Source organism: Lepeophtheirus salmonis, chromosome 5 (assembly GCF_016086655.4).
Source record: "Lepeophtheirus salmonis chromosome 5, UVic_Lsal_1.4, whole genome shotgun sequence".
NCBI classification, from domain to species: domain Eukaryota; kingdom Metazoa; phylum Arthropoda; class Copepoda; order Siphonostomatoida; family Caligidae; genus Lepeophtheirus; species Lepeophtheirus salmonis.
In genome coordinates, this window is record NC_052135.2 from 1410894 (window position 1) to 1437110 (window position 26217).

Genomic DNA, 26217 nt, shown 5'->3' on the forward strand with positions numbered 1-26217 from the left:
GGATGACGGATCAGTGAAGGTGCATGAGATTGTTTGTGCTGTTGCCATATCGAGTTGGAACCCTATTTCCATTAACTCTGCGACTACGACTGCTGAGGTGTGAGCTGATGCATTGTCGTGATGGATAATGACGTTTTTTGTTAGACAATCGTGAGTGTTTTTCTTGCAGATCGGTTTTCAAACGGTTCAATAACGATGAATAATATGCACCATTAATAGTTTTACACTTTTCCAGATATTCGATGAGGATTATTCCTTGCAAATCTAAAAAAACAATAGTCATAATCCTTCCCGTCGATTTCTCAATTCAAACTAATTTCTAATAGAAAGAAATTGACCGATCAGTCTGCAAGCTGGTGTGTTCTTCCAAGAGATACTACTAACTACGCGCCAGTAGTGTCATTTCTTGGACTTAGTACGGACTTTTCAAACGACGCTTTTATTTCCTTCTTTGGGAACGACTGTCAATAATTTTCTCTAAATTGAATGTGTATTACATTTGTATTATTGTCGTCGATTTCTATCGACAAATTATAAATAATAACCCTTTGGAGACGCCACAAATGGCCCCCAAAGTAACCAAGCTTGATTGCCACAATAAAATAATAAGAAATTGATAGATTTGAATTGAAAAGGGCCGTATCGGGACCAATATAATAGAACTATCTTGAATCAAATAAAAGTTTTATAACTAAAATTCTTGGGTATCTTTACCCATCCCACTATTATAAATACAAGCCTATGATCGACCCAAATATGTCTATAAAGTATTGAATTGTATGTAGGTATATATCAAGTAAAAAATAAATGCGGATTTTCTCATTTTCTTTGTTTTTTATCAAGATTGTGTTTATATTGATCCACCACATATGTACTATGTACGTACGCTCAAATGATAATGTACAGGTAGGTATATATTGAAAATTAAAGTCTTTTTCAATCGAAAGAACGAATAATAATAAAATCCAATTCATCAAGAAGAGTATTTCACACTGTAATAAATTTATAGGATATATTCTATTTCTCATCTATTCCAAATAACAACGAAATTATTTAATGAAAAATCCAATTCTCTGTAAAAAAAAAAAATAGAGAAGAAAAGAAAAAGAAAAAAAAGGGAAAAAAGGAGGACGACGTGTGTTTGTTGTAGCACTGTAGTCTACAAACTCACACTGGCGCACACAATTTAACGAAATCCCCCCTCATCCTTTTCAGTTGATTCATAGACGTGTGTGTGTCGTGTTGTAGTACATCGTTCGTGTTGTTCATTTTTACTCTATAAGGTTTTGTGATAATATTTTACAAGTGTCTTGGAAATAGAAGAACATATACTAAATGAATTTAGTATAAGTTTTTTTCAAATTTTTTCTTGTCAAAAAGAAGGATTTATCGGGAGAAAAATATACTTGATATATATTATTAAGTATGCTGGGAGCAGAGAGATCCATCACTGTTGTATTAGTCGGTGATACGAAAATAGGAAAATCCGCTCTCATCAATCGAATAACCAAAAATGCATTTAGCCAGGTAATTATTTGCTAATCTACGATGTAAATGTTATTACTGTTTTACCTGTTTGACCATTTATGTAATCCAGTCATGGAGGAGGGCCTCTTCCTGCCTATGAGCAATTAAATCATGGATGTAATTGTCTATATTAACAAAATGGAGTTAAATACTTATCATTTCAGTACATGGAGGAAACTATTTTCATTGATTCTCCATTTTCCATGTTGACCAGTATTTCGTTGTGAGTAAGAGTCCCTTTTTGAAGTGGAGTTTGAGGTCTTAATATGTGCATGCATTATACATATTTGGTGCCTCAGTACAAAAACAATCTAGATCAAAATCAAGAAAATGATACAAGGCCAATTAATTTTTTTACTCCATACAAACCCATTATTTCATAGACATATTTGGGTCAATTATATACATTGTATTCAAATTTTTGGTATAAGTTGAGATACTTGAGAATGTTAACTATAGTTTAAAACCTTTTATTTGGTTTATATGACTTGATTTTGAGCTGATATACCCTTTCAAATATAATTCATCAATTTCTAATTCTTTCATTGTGACGATGAATTTTTGCTACATTAAGTACAATTTGCGACGTATCTAAATGACGAATCAGAATAATTTGTTAATATAAATTAACCACACTTTGTCGAAATTTGTAATCCAGACTCAATTTTTAGAAAAATCATTGTATCTTTATTTTGTGTTGACGGGGTACATTTGTAGTAGCCCTTCTACGAAATTTAAGAATCATGTCGAGTAAAAGCATTAATCATTTCTCAACACATAATCGACAATTGGATTCAATCAGTGAAAAATGTAACACTTGACAAAAATTACATGTTAGTGCCAACGTAATCATCTTCTAAGGAGCAAAGTCTAATTACTATGTTCATATATATATAAGTAATATCCACCAGTATTTACTGTGTATTTGAAAGGTTGTCAATTCCTTCTGTGTTATGTTTCCAAAGTCACTATACAAAAGAGGATAATAATAATTTATAGTCCTACATATATATATATATAAAATGCTTTAAAGTGATTTAATAAGACCTCCTTCATGTGATATTGATTTAATATGATACCTAGATATGTGTATAATCAAGTAAACGGTGGTTAAAAACCAATTTAGCTCTGAAAAGGTGATTCAATATACGTTTTTAGTTTCATTTCAATAAAAAATATATAATAAAACCCACTTTTTTTTCCTACTCAAAATATAAATAGAGAGAGACACACAATACAAGAAATTGACGAACCACCCATTGTGTGAAGAACCTATTCTTTATAAACATATGTACATTGTACATAAATGCTTTTTTATATCTTTTAAGAATAAAAATAAAATAAAATCTTTTTTTATATATAAATCTTAAGGAGGTGTTTGCTTGCTCCTTCACTATGGGGGCATTATTTTATTTCATTCCATATAAAGATGGCTATAAAAGTACATAGATATTAATAAAAAACATTTTGACAAGAATTTATTTGAATAAATGAGGATTTTCACGTCTTCCCATCAACTGAATAAGTAAAGGACTCACAAAATAAATGAACATAATTTTTGATATGTATGAAAATGGAATGAATACACTTTTTGTGAATAATTCTTATTTGGTTTTTATAAGAATATAGAATATTATTTAATAGTATGACTATAATGGCTATTACCCTTTTCTTCTATAATTAAATTGTATGTATTCCATGTTTTGTTTTTTGCTTTTCCCTGCCAATCTATCCCCAATTAAATTTTTCCTTTTTTAAGATATGTATCTTAACATACATATTGTGTATTTAAGAGTTTCAATAGCTTCTTGAATTGAATTTGTATTTATAAAGATACACACATGGATACATATATTTAGGGTTGTCAGTTGCAAGCATTTTCACTATATACTATATGTTTTTAAAAGAAACCAAAAGTTACCAGTGTAACTAACAGTTTGAAGAACGTTTGAGAGGAAAGCAGATTAGCTGTCATGATATCAATTAGACGCGAATATCTATGTGATGAAAGAGATACACACAAGTCTCACTCCGCATCACGCATGGACATAGGCAGGAATGACTCCGTTATCGATCCTCAATTCTACAGTCGAACAAGGACTTATACTTACAACTCTTCAGCGTTACTCTCCGTCATTCATGAGCACACATACTTGTGGTTACATTTTATACCTAGATTTTCTCTCCTCGAGAATGGAATAATAATGATAACAGCTTAAGGAGATAAAAAAACACTGTTCAAGTTTCCAGCAACAATTAAAAAGTGCTCACTAAAAAAATGTATAAGTGTACGTCTTGTTTGACTGAGGGTAAAAATGGTGATCAAGAATAGAGTAATGTCCTTGCTTGATACGGAATGGGACTTGTGTTTATTTCGTTCATCTCACAGATTTAATGAAACATCATGGCAGATACATCTCCTCTAAAAAATTCTTCCAACTGTCCGGATTAATATGTTAAAAATTTTGCTCCTTTTTTTTAACATACCGAACATGCTTACGACCTACAACGGGGGCTGCGGAGTTGGTAAATAAAATACTCAGACTCCAGTATTTTGAATGTCACCAACTCCAACACACAATATTATTTTTAATAATATGTTTTATAGTCAATATAAGTACTATTGAGTCATTTGAGTTGATATATTTTAAATATAGATTTTATATATAGCTATAGGTAGTTATTAGCTATATGTAGTAAATAATTGTGCTTTGCACAAAGAAAATATTTGAAATATTAGATATGTAACTAGATGAACAAGAAATGAAATGTATCAAAATTTATCTATAGCTAATTCATTCATAACTTTGGAAAAATAATCTATATACTCGTAACCGAGAAACGACAATACACACAGCATCTCACTACAATGTTACACTTTTCTCCAATAACATTGACCATTCAAAAGTCCAATGAACTACCCAACATAATAATTTAGACTTTAGAAGTGTTTGGAAATTGTGATTATATGGAAATATGGGAAGCAAACTTATAATTATATCATTTCATTTTACCATATTATTTCATTAGATTTTATCATATTATTTTATTATACTTTATCATTAATGTTTTATTATGAGTCAACAATATCGGGCTTTTTTTAGCCACTAGTCGAAACCAACCAAATAAATATATTAGTTAACTTATTAAGTTACTTTAAATAATGGTGCTTAATAACTATAATTTATAACCATTTAGAAAATAACATTACGAATACTCAATATAAGCCTTGGATTATAAATAAGTTTTGGTTACATAAATCATTATAATTTTTGTGGCCGGAGTCGGTACAAATTTTCCGACTCCTCCAAAAACAGCACCAACTCCGCAGCCATGCTTAGAACCCTACGTATTCTATTCGCTCTAAAGAGTCCTACTTTGGGTGGACAGGAATATTGATTTCAAATCGTTACTCAACTATTACTTATATTATTGTTATTACTTTTCACGATTTTGTCATAAAGATAAATGTAATTTTGGCACACTCCACCCTTCATTACTTTTATTGGATCATTATTAATGGGGATACTTATTCAGCTCCCTTCTTTTTTGTGTCTTCCTTCCTTCCTGATCTTTGTGTCCTTGTAGGATTTGGTTGAGACTTTGATAAAGGAGATATGCTTGAAAACACAATCATTTGAAAGGCTTCTATAATCATTGAGTATCCATCAATAATCATTATAATTGAAAACTGATTCTTTTATCATCATTAACATAGCGTTGATAAATAATAATAAAAAAAACAGGGGTTTCCCTCAAATATCCAAAAAATTAAATATTTATTTTTTTCCCTTAAAAAATTAAATATTTGAAATTTTTTCCCCTAAAGTTAAATTTCTGTGAATATCTGGATTTTTGGAATTTGAAAACCAAGTCTTCCTCAAAATACGCCGCTGAAAAGGCAAGATGATCACACGTTATAAATGTGAATGAATTTACAGTATTTAATAGATATTATTAAATATCGTTAACGGTCTTTTAAATATGAATTAAAAAAATTAAATATCCGTGGGGGTCTTAAAGTTAAGGTGTAGGTAAATGTATGTATATTTATAATTTTTGAAGAAAAAAGGCAAAGCAAAGCATTGCACACTTTAGTACAATTGTAGGTCTGTATGAACAAAGTGTTTTGCAAAAAAAGGAAAAAAAAAACAAAGGTTTTCAAAGAGAAATTTCAACATCCCACAAGAATTATGTACTTACAAATGGTTATAGTGGAATATTGTAACAAAATGTGTTTTTTTTTTTTTTAACCCAACGATGTATCATGAGCTTAATATTCATTTTTTTATATTTGTTTGTAATTAGATGTAGCCTCTGTAATTGTATTGTACATACTCGTAACTCCAAAAGTATCTGTCTGATACACATAAATATTGCGTCGAGGTTGAAGCAATACATGAAATAAGGAGTTGTGCTCTAGAACGGAGATTCTCGACGGGGGTTACCATTATTTCACATGATTATGATTATTACTATTATATAGAAGCTTCAGGGGTGCGTTATTGGATATTCTTTTTGCCTTAATATGTTAGTAAAGCTAATTATTTTACAGCATCAGTAGCAGTAATCCTAGTATTGCTTATGATAGACAAAATTTAGAAATGTTTTGCAATATTGTTTAGCTCTGTCTAAAAGTGGGTTTCCATATCTATCGTACTTGTACACACGTGAACAATGTCTTGAGCAATGTATATCTTATTTCCAAGAATTTTGAGATTATAATCTTCAAACCTTAACAATTTTCCTTTTGAAAATAAAGAGGTTCTGTGATTTAAAATGCGTTTGTTTGGAGGAGAGAAAATGACTCGGAGAGATACATTTGTAAACATATTTAAGTGCTTCCAAACTTTAATTTATCGTGACTCACATCGTATATTCACTCTTAGAAACAAAACAAAATCTTAACTGTTACCGCCTAATCGCCAATGCGAGTGGACCCTTCCTCGTCAAGTAACTATCAAAAAACACACACCCGAGTTGGTAAATGGTTCCTTAACCTATCATTTGTCGCAAATTGGTTTGAAAATGGCAAAAACTTGCTTAAGTTTATTAATTTATAAAAAAATGGTGTGCAATAACATATTTTTAGAAAAATGTTCAATCTAAAGCAGCCATCTTTATTAGAACTAATGCGCAACTTTTTTGTGCAGAGTCTGCACACGATGTATTTTTGTCCAATATGAATATATTATTTTGTTCCATGTCAATGCTTTGTCGTTCGGATTCAATCGTTTTTTCATTGAAAAACACAAGCAAAACTACAACTTCGGAGTCGTAGATCTGATTTTAACGACCCTAATTAACCAACACAAACAAAGAGCCAAACTAGAACAGATTAACGTTTTTGTTAATGTCACATAAGAAGTAGAGGGAAGTAGGCGAGAACTAATACCTGAGCCAGATCTTGTTGAGGGTCTCCATGATTATGATTATGACTGTCAGTATGGCTCTGATGATAAAGTAGATAGGAACTATGAAATGTGATAGAAGCAAGTCTTAGAAACCTTATAAAAGCTAAGTAATATTGAATAACTTATTATTATTTAGAAAATTGTTTTATTTTGTATTTGATTTGGGCCAGTGTCCAAATTAATAAGCCCTGTTACAAAACATCCTCATTTCATTTTGAAAGGCATAATTGTTGAGATTTTGAAGATTATAATATGCTTGGTTCTTTATAAACATATTACCCATTGGTCTGTTCCAAAATTATACGCATATTTTACGAAACTCATCAATGTTCAAGTTATTTTTGCTGTTTCTCTTACAAGGCTCAATATATTAAGAACGAAAAAAGAAGGCGTGTGTCCATTTGTTGGAGGAAAATCAATGGATGAGTCAGAGGGGTTTCTTCTGAATGTATGTACATTTTATGTATGTAATTGAAAAACATGCTGCCAAAAGTTGCAATGTTGCATGTAGTATTTATTGAACATGCACGTTGATATTTGTATGTTTTACTACCTCAAGTAACCCTTGGCACTCTACCCCTTTTTTATGTGAGTAATGTTACCATTAATTTGTTGAAAGCCTCCCCTTGTGTATGTTCTATGATGGTAGGTAACACAAACAAAACTATGAATTAAACGACGTATGAGAAAAAAGCTTATCAACAGAGAAAGAATTATATTTCTTTTTATTAAGTATAATAATCCCTCATCGATTTTCAGAAAAATAAGGTAAATTTATAAATATATACAAGTCTTTCCCCTACGTTATACTTTCCTACCTAGACATATGGCTGTTTTTGTCATGTATGTTGCTATAAGAAGGGGAGTAAAAACAAATCAATTTTACCCTCGTTTTCTAAGAGGGTTTGTGGAGAAAGGAGCTTTGTCATGCTATGATGGATTATTATAGAATTATTTATTAGACATATGTAGGGTCTAACAGATAAATCAAAGACAAAGTTTGACTTCATTTAGATGAATAACAAAAGCGCATATGACCATTTGGTTCCGATATCAACAACAACCATAGAAGTGACACAAAATTGACTACTACTAGGGTTGTGTTGGTCTGGTCCTTATTTATTTGGTACAGTACAGTCCAGTCTTAACTGTCTGTCCTTGGAATTTTATATAAAAATATCGATGGATTATTAAGCCAAATAAGATATATGAAATATTTATTAAGATATATCTTGCAAAAAATATGATTCTTTTCATTGAAATACGAACATATTACTTTTTACTTAGTTCTCTATAATTTATCCTTTTATATAACAGAATAATAAAAAAAAAAGGAAAATCACCCTCATTGAGATCACGAGGGATACCTTCTTTAAGGACCAATAAGTGGACCGGACTGGACTGCGGTCCTCGGTCCTAAATAAGGACCAACACAACACTAGCGACTACTACTGGATTAGCTTGAGCAGGAAACTGCGTCAGGGCTATCATTGACTCCACCGAGTACCATAAGACGACCGTCTACGATGTTCTAAAGCTTATGAACAATTCGAATGACGTCACCAGGAGGCCCCAAAAGAAAGAAACATGTCATTCTGCCTAAAGAGATCAATTGAGGCAAATCCAACAAAGCCTATGTCAAATCTGGCCAATAACCACTCTGTAAGCACGATAGTGGTGGATAGGGCCGTTAAAGACTAGGGGTTCATCCCTTATATAACAGACCAGGTTCTAGACCCTGTACGAACCTACTATTCAGGGCTTCAAAATACTTTTGTTGGTTGGTTGTTTTTAGGATTCAGGATTCAAATTCATATATTTCATACGTTAATTCAAGTGATGAGACTTTATACAAGATGGATTTTTGCCCCGGTTCGGTCTTAAGTGATTCTTTCTAGACTGATTTGGATCGATATTTATATTCCAATCGTTTTCAAATCGTAGACATATTTTTTGGGTCTCAATCTATGGACCGATTTTCTTCCCTATCCTGATTTATGAGTTGTACAAATATGATTAATGTAACACATTTAGCCATGTTTTATATTATTCTGCAGATGTTCACAATTATGAAAAACAAATACATCCTCAACCATTTATCTATCGAATCCTTGTAGACCGAATTTTAAATAAGACGGATTTTTGTTTGGTGGGATGGATCTAAAACGAGCTTCTTTAAATGACCTAATTATTTCGCTTCACTAAAAACCATAACGTTCTCAGACTGAATAGGATTTTCAGACCGAAACCTGATACTAGCAAATGCATTCATACATATAGTTATCTGTGGTAAATTTAGATGAATAAACAATCTTTCAAATGTTTGTTTGTTTAGAATTTTCCCACCAAATGATTTTTTCTTCTATTTTTTAATAGTAGAAAATTGCGGTGCACACTGAATGATGTCAAACCTTTTTGTCTGTCCAAAACTAACTATCAATACACGTTGAGGACATGCGTACTAACATAACAAAAATTAATTTTGACAATCAAATCAGAGTTAAACTATTTAGGGGCGGCAATTTCTTTTGTTGGTCGTATGGATTCATGATTTAAATGTATACTTTCATGGGTAAATACGTGTATACATAGGTAAATATATCACGTCGTTACTTTTATTGTATCACGCAACCTTTTCTACGGAAATGGACAGAAAAAAGGCTGGAAATCATCTGGTAGTTAGCCAAAAAAGTCGATCATACTCTTTGCTATTTATTTATTTTGTAATATTAAAATCCAACATAGGGTTCTATTCGATACTGTATTATAATATTGCTTATAAATATTCTATTGAAGGTTAGATATAAATTTGTATTTGTATATGATAGCCAAATTTATTCATATAAATAATAAAATGGCCAATATATATATTATATAAACGACAAGGGATCAATCGTTTTCCTCTTCTTTTGGAATCTGAGTATAACTTAGTTATCATAAATAATATATTAAGAATTAGCCATGACGTATCAAGCAAGATGAATGAATCGACAGGTGACAAAAATATATTGGGTATTTTTGTGTTTGTAAGCTAACGTCGTGATATCCGTGTGTATCTTATTACATAAAACATTTATTTTGGGAAGATAAGAGAAATTTCTCGCATAAAGTCTCATACAAACATAAATAAAGTATTTATAAACTTCCTGGAACGTTTCCAGTTGATCACGGATTCATATACATGCATATTGTACTCGGATACCTGCCTTTATGCATGCTGCTCCTTATTTTTCTTTCATTTAAATCCATCCGTTCAAAAATGCATTTTGTGTATAAATCAAATCCGTCTAAAAGACCTTGTCCCAAATGTGACTGCCTTCAATCCTGTTTAGTTAGTAACAGTCTGTAGATTATGTGTGAAAATCTGTTGGTTATTTTCAATTATCCTTTGCAATTAAGGATCATGTTATATTGATGTTTATGCTTATAAACCTTGTATACATTGATGAAGTTTTTTTTGTAGGGATTTAAAGTTTCCCATGAAAGTGGGCGATGTTCTTTTCCTCTCATGAAATGTTCATTGCGGTTTCGTAGCAAATAAATAGTTATTCTATAATTGATTAGTTTATGAGTTTTCTGTAATAAAAAATGTATGTACATTTAGACACACATACATATGTATATCCGGTTCATGGACAGACATTCTTGCACATGAAAAAAAAACATGAACTCCATTGAAGGAGGTCTTTGTTGTATTTTTTTCTTTCTCTAAAATGTCCTGGAGGAAGAAATTTAATTACTCATTTAAAAAGGGTAATATGCATACAGAATATGTACATATGTCAACAATTTTAGGTATATTAATAAAGAAATATATATATTTTAACCTTTTTACATGAATATTTCATTTAATAGTATCTACTTGCTTTGACATGATCAGTTTTGATTAATTTAGCGATTACACAGATTTGCATATTTATAATTGTATGGAGTGCTATTAAATTTATATTGGTTTTTCTGTTTATTTATTAAATTATAACTATTCATTTTTGATTTCTGAAGTGTACAACATTCTTTTCTTTTTTTTTTAAAGTCAGTCATTTTTTCTCATTGGTTATAGTCATTCATCCTCTGAGAAATATTTATTAAAAAGGCACATTTTGATAAATGTGAACATGTTTCATTTGGTTCTAGAAATATTGACCTCTGAAAAATAGCAGTAATTATACTATATATGTTGTGATGATCTACCGATCTGTCTTCATTCATAGAGGGGCCTACCCATCTAAGATAGTTTTCCTATCTACAAAAAAACTGTTGATTATATATACATAGTGGCCGTCAAAGCTGTCGTTGCAAAAAAGTATTGGGAAATTAGGAGAGGGGGGTTTATGGCACCTTATATGGCGACAAGGGTGGTTTTTAATCTGCCTTGAGGGCTCAAGTTTATACTGTATATCCTTCTAAAGTATCGGCAATTTTGTGAAAGACTCTTTGATTCATAAACAAGTGTTTTTAACCTGTCCTAAGGTCCCACGGCTATCCTACACAAATCTTGTATGTCTGTGCCAGAATTTAGGAAATTAGGAGGGTTATTTTATCAACAGATCCTTAGCTGAGTCAGACAATTTTCCGCTGATGGTAATTTATCGGAGGGGCATTTTCTGCAGACAATATCTTGGAGGGGAAATTCTTACTGTCAATCCTCAGTGCACGGTTTCATTTATGTAGAAAAACAAAAAGAATCTCGACGAATTGCATGTTTGAAATATAATATGTAAATCTTTTGAAGAGGAGGGGGGAGAATACAACAGAAATAAATATTGATAAATAGATTTTTCAATATTCAACAACGTCATAATTTACGTACATACATATATACTAAATATTATATGTACATATATTATTTCTTTTTATAAAAACTATGTATTTCCCTTTAAGATCCACGAAATATTTTATGATGATTATTTTCCAAATATTATTTAAATAAGACATCAACATTTATGGTCAAAATTCAACTCGTGTTTCTTGATTTTTTATATATTTATATTTTTTTCCCCTTAAAAAAACAAACAAAAAGAAACTGCAGAGTCATGTTTATGCATTAAACTTAATTTTGTGAATCTTTAAGATAAAACTTTTGATAGAAAATGTCATTTTATAAGAATATCATAATAATATTTGTATGCAGAAAAAAAATATGTACATTTATAAAAGTTAGACATACTTTGAAAGTTTAATTTGTATTTTTGGAAAATATATAATATTATATAGATGTAGTAAATGATAAAAACAGTTGACTATATGATGTAAATGAATGCCACTTTTTAAAGGAGAGAGTTCTTGTCCACTCTTGGCCTAGAATCCTTTCATTGTTGGTACTACTTTTATACAATAATATGTAGAGTTGCATAAATAAGGACCGTTTGGTGTATAAAAATATGAACGTGATAATACCGGCAATTTGAAGAATTTTTGGGATGAGAGTAGTTTAGCTTTCATGGCATTTATACTAGATAAGCTGCATGCCCTCGTGAGAGTAAGGAAATACACACAAATCCCACTCCTTAAATAGGAATATAACAAGGACATACATGCTGGAATTACTCCAATGTCGATCCTCAACTCTACTTCTACTCTTAAAACTCCCCAGGAGCAAATCCTCATTCTCACTTTCTGTCTTTCATGAACATATGCACAAATTATTACTTTATACTTGGATGTTCTCTCTTCAAGAATGAAAAAATAATGATAACATCATTGGAAAATAAAAATAAAAAACCCTACAAAAAGTATATAACTAGTTCTAGTCCATATTTTATACAACTATACTAATATACATTAACTTGAAAGGGAGTTTGCTCTTTATTGAGTCTCATGCTTGCCTCTTCCCCGTTACGTTCCAAATGGCTTTAATAAATGAACTATGTGCTTGTTAAATATTACGTAGTTATGTCTTCACATATTGTATATGAATATGAAACTTGATATTACTTGAATGAATTAGATGCTACCCTACATATAAATTGGTGGCTCATATTTACATATTATTTTTAACTAAGTGAGTAACGAAGAAGAAGCATAGTCGAGTATACAATATAAATCGTTTTCACGTGACGTCAATATTGTTAATGTCAGTCATAAACAATCAACATTTATAAAAATAATAACCCTTTTTCATTCAAATTAATTTAATTTACTTTAGTGAATTTGGATATCAAAAAAGAAACTGACAAATAAATACATACAGGACTTCAAATTATATTGTTTATCAAAAATATATCTCTCTAATCTAGTAATTCCAAACCTTTTTATACCTGCAGAGGCCATAAACGTGACTTTTAGGGGGCTGAGCTACAAATTTTCCTCGAATATTTGGGTCTAGCATTTTTTGGTAACATTTTTTGATCGCCCCACACACATACAAGAAGGTACAACATTTCTTCAGGGCGAACATGGCTGCCTTTTGGCCGGCAGACTTCTTACATTAGTCCTCACCCGACGTGCACCCCCTGGACTTCCCTGTTGGGTGTGTTTTGGATTACAAGACGAACAAAACTTCTCACCCTAATTTCGATATCCTGAAAGATGTGATCACGAAGGAGTGGAACAACTTGTACTCAGACTTCATCGAGACCAGCTGTGTCTCTGTTCGTCCCCCATATTGAAGCCATTCATTTAGAATGGAGGGGCATATTGAATAAAAAGTTTAAAAAATTATTGAATGGTCAATTTTGCCCTCAAAAGTTATCCATATAAATGTCATAAAATAAAAATATGTAGAAGTCACAACGGTTCTTAAAATTTTCTATTTTTTGAGTACTCACCCTATATATATACATCAAAATATGTATTTTTTAGCGATTATCTTACTTTTATTGTCCCTAATGAATCAGAACCTAAATGTATGATAGATATTTATCCATTTTTATTAGGAATTCCAGTATATTAATGTTTGATTTAGTTTAAATATCACTCTTTTTCTTTGGTATCAATTTGAAGTTTTATTTTCTAAACCATTTGATGAAGTTTTCTTAGATTTTTCCCATTTATTTATTCAATATATAAACTCTAGAACAATCAATGACGACAGATGAAACCGCTCTATATGTACAAACATTAATTTCTATGTCCATGTGCCCGTTCATTTTTAGAGAATTTATATTTAAAAAGCCAACTAAAGACCTGTGTAGAACCCTGAAGTCCATTATGTATTTACCAAGTACAAATTTCGTAGTTAATGACCATCAATGAATGGTGTGTCTCAAACATTTCTTTCCTATCAAAAGAAAGGAAAGACGATTTGAACACTCGTTTTTGTATTTCTTATTTATATTATTAGGTTCATCATGATAAATATCTTTGAATTTATCCATAACCATAAAAAAATATAATGAATGTTGAGATACGTGTGTGTCTATTTTGAGTTATTCATGCTATTATTTCATAAGGAGGGGGGGGGGGATCTTAGCAACAACAAATACAAGAAAGAAACTAATATATTTCGAAATACGTAATTTTTTTCTGTTATAATCTGCCTGCTGTGAGCTCTCTCACTCAAATATAATGGCGAATAATACATATTAGATATGTAAAGTACTTATTAACCATGATGTATGCTGGAGTCTCATATAGATTTTTTATTGTCTTGAAAGACGTAGAGTTAACACTAATGATTATTAATATGAAATATAACTCCCGAAGAAATCATTATTGTTAACTCTACGTCTTTCAAGAGAACACTCACACGTAATTATTCAATACTAGTGATGGGAGGATTCTATAAAAAAAAATTCGATTCTTTAATATTTTAAATAATAGTTAAAAATATCATTTTGCTATGAGGGGCGTCCACAGGATTATATATACTGTTAATTAATGTTTATTTTCTCATTACTATGAAAAGGTTCATTGATTATTTTTAGATATTCTATTTCCCGCCGTCCTTTTTACATAAACAAACTATACTAATATTTTAGTCATTTTATCATCATGAGCGAGCAACCAGCAAAAAGGCAGTGCATCTCCGATCTCCTAGATGCTGGAGTTGATATAATGAAGATTACATACATCGTTAAGTGTTCTAGGAGCCTGGTTTTTAAGTTGGCTAAGATTTAAAATAACGGGAAAGACCTTTCCAGGATGTCAGGAAGTGGAGGGCTTAATTTAAAGAGGATGCGAAGTTTTTTTTAAAGTTTGGAGAAGAATATGAATGAAGATGCTCTAAGTCGATGAATCGCCTCGCCAACGACTTCTCTGTGGGTTCTAGGACCATCAGGAGGGCTAGAAAGTACAACTTGGGATTATTTTCTTTCACAAGGACCTCATGTCACCTTCTGACAGAGTGCATGAAACCCTGTAGGGTCAAAAGGTGCAGGAAAATCATCACATGGATCAAGGCAAATGGGTCAATTGTGTAAATTTTCTAGGACGAGAAGATTTTCCCAGTTGATCGATTCCACAACCGCCGGAACGACCGCTGACTTGTGGAAACAAAAGGAAAGATCCAAGGGGTTTACCGCACCAAATATCCGACCCAAACAATGGTTTTCGGTATTGTGGCCTCTGATGGAAAGAAGATGCCTTCATTCTTTTCCAAGGTTGGACAGATAATCGTACAGGAGGCCTACTATTAGGTGCCTAGGTACACCATCTTGCCATAGCTGAAGCTCAACTTCCTGGAGGGTAACTACATGTGGACTCAGGACGACGCCCCCACTCACACGTCCGCCAAGTGCCAAAAGTTATGTGCAGATAATATGGCTCGATTCTGGTCCAAAGAGATATGGCCCTTCCTCATCAGATTTGAACCCACTGCACTTTTCTATATGGGATACTTTGTATAGGGAAACCAACAGGACCTCACACCCAAATTTGTACTTAATGAAGTCCTCCATAGTGGTTGCATGGGACAACTTGTTATTGAAGTTTGTCATCAACTCCTGGATGGAAGGGGACGTGTAAAGGCTGTGATTGAATATGAAGGTGGCTATATTGAGCGAATAAGTTTTGCAAAAACCTTGCCAACATATTTTGTTTTCAATATTTTAGTTTTGCCTATTATTGAAAATATAAAATTATTAATGTCTTTCTAAATCCATCTCTCGAGTCCAGGTTTTGCTGCCCTACCCTCTAATATAAAGTAAAAAAAATAAATTAGGATGTTTTCCATTTTTGTTCAATATTCTTTTTATGTTGACGGACCACATATTATGTAATTAATATATTAATTTCCAAGTCGTGACCAACTTATGAAAAGAAATAATATTTAGCTTATCCCATTCTCAAGAAACTGTTTTATTATTATCCACTTAAAATTTATGAATATGTAGGTATAAGCTAAGATGATTAATAAGCAAATTTATAAGAAGATGAAGAAGCCACAGTCAAAGGTGTGCCACCACCATCATCCTGTATTGGATATTAAAAAAAAAAGTCTATACTATTATGATTGTTGTTATTAATATACATATGTAGAAGCACACGCAAAAACTAAGACAAAGAGAGAGAAATAAAAAGCCTACACAGGAGTTATTTTTATAATAATAAGAAGAAGAATTACTTAGCCTTTTTTTAAAGTTTGATGAATGAGTTTTCACTCTTCATTCATTCCTAATTGAAATTTGTGGTTTGCAAGGTTGGACCCTTATCGATCCAGCAGTTCAAGCGGTTTCGGTTCTTGAACCGTTAGAACCGGAACCGACAAAGCAGAACCTACTGCAATATATTGCTCATCGGTCTCGGTTCTTTAAAAAAAAAAATATTTTTATTTTTCAATATGATTTCCTTATAAGTCATACACACTTCTCCAAGTTACCGACGGGATGGGTTACAGAGGTGAGGGCATCCCTGGTAAATGTGTTTAGAGTTACAAGGAGACCCATGTTGATAAATAAAAATCAATCCAGAATTTATTTTTCAACATGGATCTAGATTTGAAAAATGATTTAAAGTAGAGCATTTTAGCGGTCATGGCATTTTATTAGATCTGCTAGAAACAGCTATGAGAGAAAGAAATATATATCCCACTCTGTATATAGCAAGAACATATAGGCTGGAATCCGATCTTCTATTCTATTCTGAGTCCAACAAGGCTTATAACCAATGCATAAAAAAATATATACTGCAGGTATATATAAAAAATAAAACGAAAATGAATGTGGTAATCCGGACAATTTATAGCAGCTTAGCTGTCATGAAGTTATATTAGATCCACTACAAGTAGTCGTAAGATGAAGAAAATAAACACAAATCCCACTTCCGTATCGAGCAAGGACATAGGTAGTAATTATACTCGGATGTCGATCCTCAATTATTCTCCGAGTCAAACAAGAACTTACACTTATGACGACTCCCAAGCAAATCCCCATGGTTATTCTCCGTCCTTCATGAGGGTACACACTAGTTATTACTTTAAATCACTTAGATGCTCCCTTCTCAATAATTAAATAACGATGATAAAAGCTTTTGGAAAATAAAAATGACTGTTTAGATTCCCAACTAAATCAACTCTTCTAAGGACATATTTTACACACCTCTGCTTATAACTACGCTTCTAAATCCTCAATTCTACTAAGAGTCCAATAAGGAATTATACTTAAAACCCCTCGGCGTTACTCTACGTCATTCATAAGCACACGCACTCGTAGTTACACTTTATACTTGTATGTTCTCTCCTCAATAATGAATGGATAATAATGAATAAATGTTTTAATAAATAAAATAAAAACACTGTTCATGTTGCTAACAACAATTAACCTCCCGCTGAAAAATGCTGTGGATGTACAATCCTACATCTACTATAAAATAATATTATACTACGTGCTTGTCCGTCCTATCTGCGGAGTAGCAAGTTTGCTTAGTATATGCATAGTAAAATAATTCGTAATAAAAGGATGGAAGAGGACTAGCGAGTTTGTTTTACTATTCTAAGTATGCCCATAATAAAATAATTTGTAATAAAATATATAAAACACGGGTACATCTTACTCCTCGTATTGTATACTTTTATTGTGTTGTCAAGTTATTGTTGATAGGTAGTTGTTGCCACGGTCAGGCCCGTATAATTAATTCCTTTCGCATTTATTTGAAATGTAAATCCTCTATGCCTATAAGCATCATAATTATACAATATACTTTTGTTGAGATATAGAAAATAGAATTTGCAATAATGTAAAGTGAAGTCATACTGAGCCACATGTAACACTCACTTGTACAACTACCTATTTCTTTCAATAATAATAATAATAGTTTCTAGGTAAGTAATTACCTTTCTTTTCCCACTCACACCTTTTATTTTGTAGATACTTACTCAAAGTACTGGTGTTGGACGGAGCTTCTTTTTGACTATTAGCTAAATGAGAAGCAATTTACACACTTATTAGTCTAAGAGCAGACATTATTATCATAACGTAGTATGAAAGGTTCGTTCCTGCCAAAACAAATAGCCCCTCCCTCCTTGTGTATAATAATTGTGCTAATCACGGATTTTCTATGATTTATGTTCACCTGCTTTTGTCATGATCTCTTATTGCCAAATTATTGTTTGCCTTATTTCTTACATTCAAATAATATATGAATACCTAGTAGTGTATGTAATATGTGGGCAATGTCATAATGATTGAGGAAGGATTTTGAGTGCATTATGCATTTATATATACATATAAGGCCTTGAATCATTGCATCTATATTTGTAGTAATTTATGCTAATACTTTCATGACACCATTTGCTCGTATTTCATAAAATAATAACTATATATTCTGAACAATAAGAAACTCATCTCATACTCCTCCGTTGCAAGACTCTATCGAACTATTTGTTTGACCCTTTTGGCTCCCTACAGCCCTGTTGCCAACTTCCTTGACTACACCTTTTGAGTGTCCGCTGTAGCCCGAGCCCCCAATTAAAGAATTTCTTTTTCTGACTAGAAAATTTAATATTCTAATTTATTTTTTCAAAAAAATTTATATTTCAAATTTAATTTTAGATTTTTTTTCCAAATTTTTTTCTTTTTTTGTGAATATCTTTTAATTTTTGAAATTCTTTTCGGAAAAATTTCATATTTCGAGAGTAGTTATTGATTTTTGATTTTTTTTTTGAATATCTATGGATTTTTGAAATTTTTGTTCCAAAAATTTTATGTTTGAAATTTGATATGGATTTTGGAAAAAAAAAATTCAAAAAATTAAATTTTTTATAAATAGGTATGGATTTTTTTATTTTTTGTTTTTTAATTTTATATTTAAAATTTATTTCCCAAAAAATTTCATTTTTCTAGAATAACTATGGATTTCTGAAATTTTTTGTTAATAGCTATAGATTTTTAAAATTTTTGTTTAAAAATAATTTTTTGAGAATAGCTATGGATTTTGGAAAATAAATTCCAAAAAAATTAATTTTTCATAAATAGCTATAGATTTTTAAATTTTATATTTAAAATTTATTTTGCGAAAAATGTCAATTTTCGAGAATAACTATGGATTTTTGAAATTTTTTGTAAATAGCTATAGATTTTTAAAATTTTTGTACAAAAATTTTATATTTCAAATTTCATTATAGAAATTTTTTTTTTCAAAAAAATAATTTTTTGAGAATAGCTGTGGTTTTTTTAATTTTATATTTGAAATTTATTATCGAAAAATGAAATTTTTCGATAATAAATATGGTTTTTTGAATTTTTTTATAAAATAGTTAATATTGGAACTTTTTTTTCCAAAAACCAAGCCCCCCACCCCCCCCAAAAAAAATAACAATAATATCTATATATGTATAATGTTGCGGACGCCCCTGACATATAGAACGCATTAGATGTTAAAGTATTTCATTACCCATAATGAGGCTGCTAGATAATCAGCACAATTTTTTTTGGCTTCTTCATCTTCGTGAGGAGAGCTGAGAGAGCACACGTGCATTGTATGTACATGCATTTACTATTTGAGCATTCCTAACATGAAACGACGCCAACACAAACCATCTAACAATGTATTGTTATACTCCATCATTCCCATAAAACTAGTTTGACTGCGTAGGATTTGATTGTCAGACTTTTTCTTATTGTATGTATATTTTTATATTTTATTTCTACTTCAATACTCTTGACAGAGATGGTGATATGATGAATCTGTTACTATTCATTTCATATTTTTTAAAAGAGATAAATTAATTTAATATTAGTAGTAATCTTTTAAGAACAACAACAGTCCGTTCCTACTTCATATATACATTTAGTAATGTGTTGGTCCATATTTAGGACTGTCGACTCATGTCCCGCCCAGTTCATTCTCGGTCTGGTTCAGTTCCAAAACTGATAAAGTTGTTCACCTCACTCATCTTTATTTCATATTTTTTAATCAGTCCTATGACTAGAGCGGATCGAATAAAAAAGTACTGACACAACACTACAAACAATTATATATCTATTGTTAGGAGATATAAATATATGTTACTAGTTAATAATGTTGAGACTCGGTCCGAGATGGAATGTTTTCGGTTGGTCTTAAGTAATTTTTGTAAAAAAAATGAAAAGAAATACCTTTAAAAGTGTACCAAATTATCTAAGTGAAGGTAATGCCAAGTGATTTTGGGCTTTTTTTGGTTTCTTTTTAGATTACAGGTTGCCTGATACAATAAAGTATTTTTATGTGGGACCAATCGAGACCCTCCCAGACCAATCTTGGACTAAATTAGTTTGGTCAAACAAAAATTATGACAGTCTCATATCACTGAACCCCAACACTACTAGATAGTAACATACATATAATTAGTGATGGGACGATTAAACAAATCCCGATGACGATTCTAGTAAAAATTCCTCGTACCGATTCCGATTCTTAAACATTTTTAATTATAGTTTAAACATACCATTTTGCAATCAGGGGGTCCACAGAATTATAAATATTGTATATTTTTTATCTTTTTTGGGGGCTTGGTTTTTGGAATTTTTGTAATAAAAATCAAAAAATTACAATTTTTTTGAAATATAAAATTTGATATTCCATTCTTTTTTTTCAAAAAACCCATGGCTCTTCTCAAAAAATTAAATTTTCTGTAAGAAAAATCTCAAAAATTTAGAGCTATTCACAAAAAGTCACATTTTTGGAGAAACATTTCCAAAATCCATAGCTGTTCACAAAAATTTTCAAAAATACATAATTATTCACAGAAAATTAAATTTATTAAAAAGGAATTTGAAAAGTTAAATTTCAAATATTGAATTTTGTAATAAAAAACAAAAATTCGTTAATTAGGAGGGGCTATTTTTTTTCTTCATAACTTAGAAAAGTACTAAATAGTTAAATACTTGTAATAAATAAGAATTGGAATCGTATTTATTCGTCATTATTTTCTCGATGCCGATTCTGATTTCATAAAAAACAACTGATTCTTCTATTCCCAATTCCGTTAATCGTCTTATCACTACATATAAGATAACTACAAAACCTGTGGGCGTTCATACATAATAATAGGGATTTAAGAAAAAGGAAATGGACTATAGTTTATTTGGGTTTTTTTTTTTCTTCAACAACTTATGACTGCGTGCTTAACTGTGGAATTAAACCCTGTTTTTGACCCATGTATTCATTTTAAAGAACATGAATAATTTAAAATATAGTACGTCCATACACATGTGTGGTAAATGTGTTTAAGGAAGTTTTTCTTTCTCTTCATCACTCTGATGAACAAGAACCTTCCTTCCATCTTGCATACGGAAACATATCGAATTTCAAAAAGTCGACTCATGTGAAGTACAAAAAACATACGACGTACAACAAAGAAAGACCGAACCCTGCAACTTGTATGCAATGTTGAGAGCAAACAAACACATTTATTATCGTATATACGTTATTTACTATTTAATTTTTTTTAACGGAATGTTTCAATGATCATAAAAGTTAATTACTATGCCAATATTCAGGGCAGGAGATGCTGTAGCCCCCCCTCCAATTAAGGTTTTTTGCTTTTTATTAGAAAATTTAATATTTGATTGTTGTTTTCAAAAAAATTAATTTTCTGTGAATGGTTATTTATTTTTGAAATTTTCTGTGAATGGTTATATTTTTGAAATTAATAAAAATATATATATATATAAAAAATTGAAATTTGTTGCAACAAATTAAACTTTTTGTGAACAGTAGTGGATTTTTGAAATTAAAAATAAATATATTAGAAATTGTTTTCTCAAAATTCAATTTTAAAATATTTTTACAAAAAATTTAATATTCTTTGAATAGTTATGTATTGTTGAAATTTAAAAAAAAATATATAATTGAAATTTAAAAAAGGTAAACATAATAGAATTTAAAAAAATATATATATGATTGAAATTTAAAAAATAAAATAAATATAATTGCAATTAAAAAAAAAAGTATTTGAAATTTAAAAAAAATATATAATATAATTTAAATTAATTTTAAATTTAATTTTTGGGAACAGCTGTGGATTTTTGAAATTAAAGAAACAACAAAACAACTATATGTATTACAATTTTTTTACCAAAAGTTTAACATTTTAAATTTAACTCCCATAAAATTAATATTTGAAATTTATTTCCCAAAAATTTAATATTTGAAATTAAAAAAAAAAAAAAAAAAATATTAAATTTAAAAAAAAAAAAAATATTAGAATTTTTTTTCCCAAAAATTTAATTTTTGTATATTTTATTTTTCAAATTTGTTTTCCAAGAAATTTAATTTTTCAAATTGTTATCCAAACAATTTTAATTTTTGGTATATCTAAAAAAACAAATAGTTTATACATGCTTTTTATAATAGGTAAATATTTATTAATAAATTGTACAATTTGCAACCAGTAACTTAGATGAACAATTTTAAATCGAGGATTTAAAGTACTTGGGATGATGTTAATACAATGATACCATGAGTGATTGATATAAATAGTGTAATTTTTGACTATTTTAATTAAAATACTAAAATATATGTATTCTGTGATACATATTATAAAGTGCAAATGTCCAAACTGAAATACTATGTAGTTTTAATTCATCAAACTGAGATGATAGTATCAATTATTAGCTGTTAATTAGAACGACCAATTTGCTCATTAAATAATGCATTTTAAGATTTCTTTTTACAAGTCACAAATTTAACATATAGAATACTGATTTCCATTTTTTCATTTACAGGAATATACTCCGACTAGTTTTGATAAAGTAGCTGTTAAACGAAACGTAGAAGGAAAATGGTTGGAATTCGCTCTATGGGACACATCAGGTATGCAAAATTATAAAAAAATATTTGATTTTCTAAAATGGGATTGTGAGTATTAGTTTATTGATCATTGGACCATGTGTGCTAGTCCACAGTGAAGTGCTCTAAATGTGTGGCATATTACTATTTTTTTTTTTTTTTTCTTTTCTTCTTTTAAAAATGTGTTTTTATTTTGACAAGGGAGTAGAAATCAGTTTTAAAATATGCAAAGTATGTCGTTTTCATTCTGTTTTTTTTTTCTTTCTTGTTTCCCCTCCGTTTTTTAAAATGAGAAAAAATATATAATTTGATCTTATCGTTGAGTTCAAGGGAATGTTAACTAACAATATTGTTGAAAAACAAAAAAACAAGACAAAAACACGAGGAACAAACCTGTTTACGCTTATACCAATGATTAAGTATTACTTTTTTGTATGAAAATGAGCTACATTAAGCACTACCAATATACCTGTTGTGAATTTGTATGGATGGACAGAAGAAGTGCACTTCACTAAGTATGAATGGAAGGATACAGAGAGAATTGAGCATGGGTTTTAAAATGTACAAAAAACTAATATTCCTATAAATAAATGTAGACTTTTAAAATTATAATACACACCTCTAGTTATTTATTTTCAAAATGATTTATGGTACATATTTCAAAATGATTATTATCGTACCATTTCTATCTATAAATACCAGGGTATTTTTTAAGGGCGTTGAATATATTGTATTATGGGATGTGATGGATGTTTGATTACTCATCGATCCTAAATTATTGTATTTGTTCTTGAAATAGAAAATCACGCTATTATTCCTCAATACATGCCATATACAAAACTTTTATGATTTATTTATCTTTTTCCTTTCAGGGTGTTCTGCATACGACAATGTAAGATCCTTGCCCTATGAAGAGGCCCACGTGTTCCTACTCTGTTTCAAGATATCAGATCCAGCTTCTCTCTCTTCTGTCCGTCATAAATGGATGAAAGAATTGAGAAGACATCGTCCAGAAGTACCCATCATTTTATGTGGATGTCAAGCAGATTTAAGACATGATCCACCTACAATTGCTTCTCTCTCTAAAATGGGTCGTTCTCCTGTAGCACCAGAGCAAGCACTCGCCGTATGCTGTGAAATAGATGCAGTTAGCTACGTAGAAACATCTTCTAAGGAGGGTGACTCCTTTTATGAAGTCTTTGAAGTCTGTGCCCATGCAGCGCCTCCACTCTCAACAACGGAAAATACTCATCGCAATAATTCTTCCCTCAAAAATAAAAGGAATGGACCGAATAATGTGTCTTTTTCCGGATCCGAATGTGAAATCCGTGATCAGCAAGGCCAAAAAGTATTTTCCTCCCCTACGAAAAGAGCTCCACTCAGCTATCACCCAGTTCATCACCCCCATCATCATCATCCACCTATTTTAGGATGCCTTCGAGCTTCGCAAAGTCAGCCCACGGTTCAAAATGACAATGAAGAAGAACTCCGTGATAGAAGGATACTTTTTCCTCCTCCTGGACCTTCTGCTTCATCCTCTCTAGTCAGTCCTTGTTGCTCTGAGCCTCCTTTTATGATACCTGCTCCTAAACCAAGTAATGGTCTAAGTCGTAGAACGTCCTTTCGGTCTCAAAGAATCATCGTTCCCCCTCCTCCACCACCCAAGTCGTCTCCACCTCTTCTAAATACAAGTTCTAATCATGAGTACGAAGTAGATTCCTTCGACCCTAAAAGTCTGCCCAGCTCGAAAATCATTCCTGTCAAAAAGACTTATGAATCCATAAAGAGTCATACTTCCACGGGAAGCACAGTCAGCAAAACCTCAAGTTGTTCAACTTCCTCTCTCATTAATCATCCTAGTAGTAACACACAAAGGCCCACGCCTCCTTCAACGCTCACTAATTCAGACATTGTTGTCAACTCTGGGAATCATGAAGTGCTCAACAAATTCAATTTTATTTCTCCTAAAACCGGTGTTTTCCGACCCATCAATGCCCAAACTCTGCCGCCTAACATCAAACCCTTAAAGAAGAAACAGCATTGCAGTCTTATGTGATGTGTGAAGATCCATCTGAACTATACAATGTCAAGTCCCTCTCTGGTTTTGATTCCCTCTTTTATTCTGCAAAATTATCTCTGTTATATCTACAAATATGTATCCATGGATTAGTATACTACAATATCAGTTGTTGTCTAATTACTGTCAGAGGCTTCAACATTTATAATTTCTTTTCTTGTTTATCAATTAATTATAATTATTATTATACTACTATCGTCTTCATCATTTATTGTTCATTAAGTATGTTGTACGTACATATATTAGTTAATTATTGATATATGTAGTCATGAACTTATCATTTCTTTTTGCTGTGTACGTAAAAAAAAAACCTTTCTGTGATATGTAAATAGAGTTTTACTATTTGTAATTCCTACAATTTTATGTTAAAATCCGAAAAATATAATATTAATCATTATCATAGTAGTAAAAACCTTGAGTTGTTAATAGGAGTCATTAACTTGGGCTGGTGTCTACATGATATTGGGTTTATCTCTAAAGAAAAATACACATTGTTTTCTATTTGATGGGTCAATTTTTCATCCTATAATAAGGCTCGTAAAGCCATTTCAAATGTATGATTGATTCTACTCGACCTGAACTGATACCTATTAAAAAAAAAATATATATATATACCTGAACGAATCAATTATTCATAGATGATTAATTCGAGTATTGTGTCAGAGTATGATTACTTTTATTGTTTGTTTTCATACTTAGAGAACAAAAGGTGTATTAAATAGGGGAAAAAAATCTCATATCTGTTATTATATCTCAATAATGGTTTAAATAACGATTTATTCTGTCAGATGTTTTTTTTTCTAATTGTCTTATTTTTAGTGAATGTCTTGAATATCTATCAATATTTCAAAGTGTTAACTATTATGTAAATATATGATAGATAGTGTTGGATAGGTTTAAAATATTTAAAAGACTGTAGTTCCATCAATCTTTTGGGGTAACTATGACAGATGGAATGACGTAGTTACAAAAGATGTCCTTTCAGTTGTTCAGCATAACCTTTTTCAAAGAGACAAGAAGTTTTAAGTACCGTTGAATAGTAAAATAAGGGTG

At 30.8% G+C, this 26217-nt stretch overlaps 1 protein-coding gene across 1 annotated transcript; it reads left to right on the forward strand.

Moving 5' to 3' along the window:
* Positions 1-1143: 1143 nt before the first annotated feature.
* LOC121117771 (uncharacterized) lies at positions 1144-25576 on the forward strand. The gene is made up of 3 exons (XM_040712263.2): positions 1144-1527; positions 23024-23111; positions 23960-25576. The coding sequence occupies exons 1-3, from the start codon at positions 1426-1428 to the stop codon at positions 25141-25143; spliced, it is 1374 nt and encodes a 457-aa protein (XP_040568197.1). The 5' UTR covers positions 1144-1425; the 3' UTR covers positions 25144-25576.
* The last annotated feature ends 641 nt before the right edge of the window (positions 25577-26217 follow it).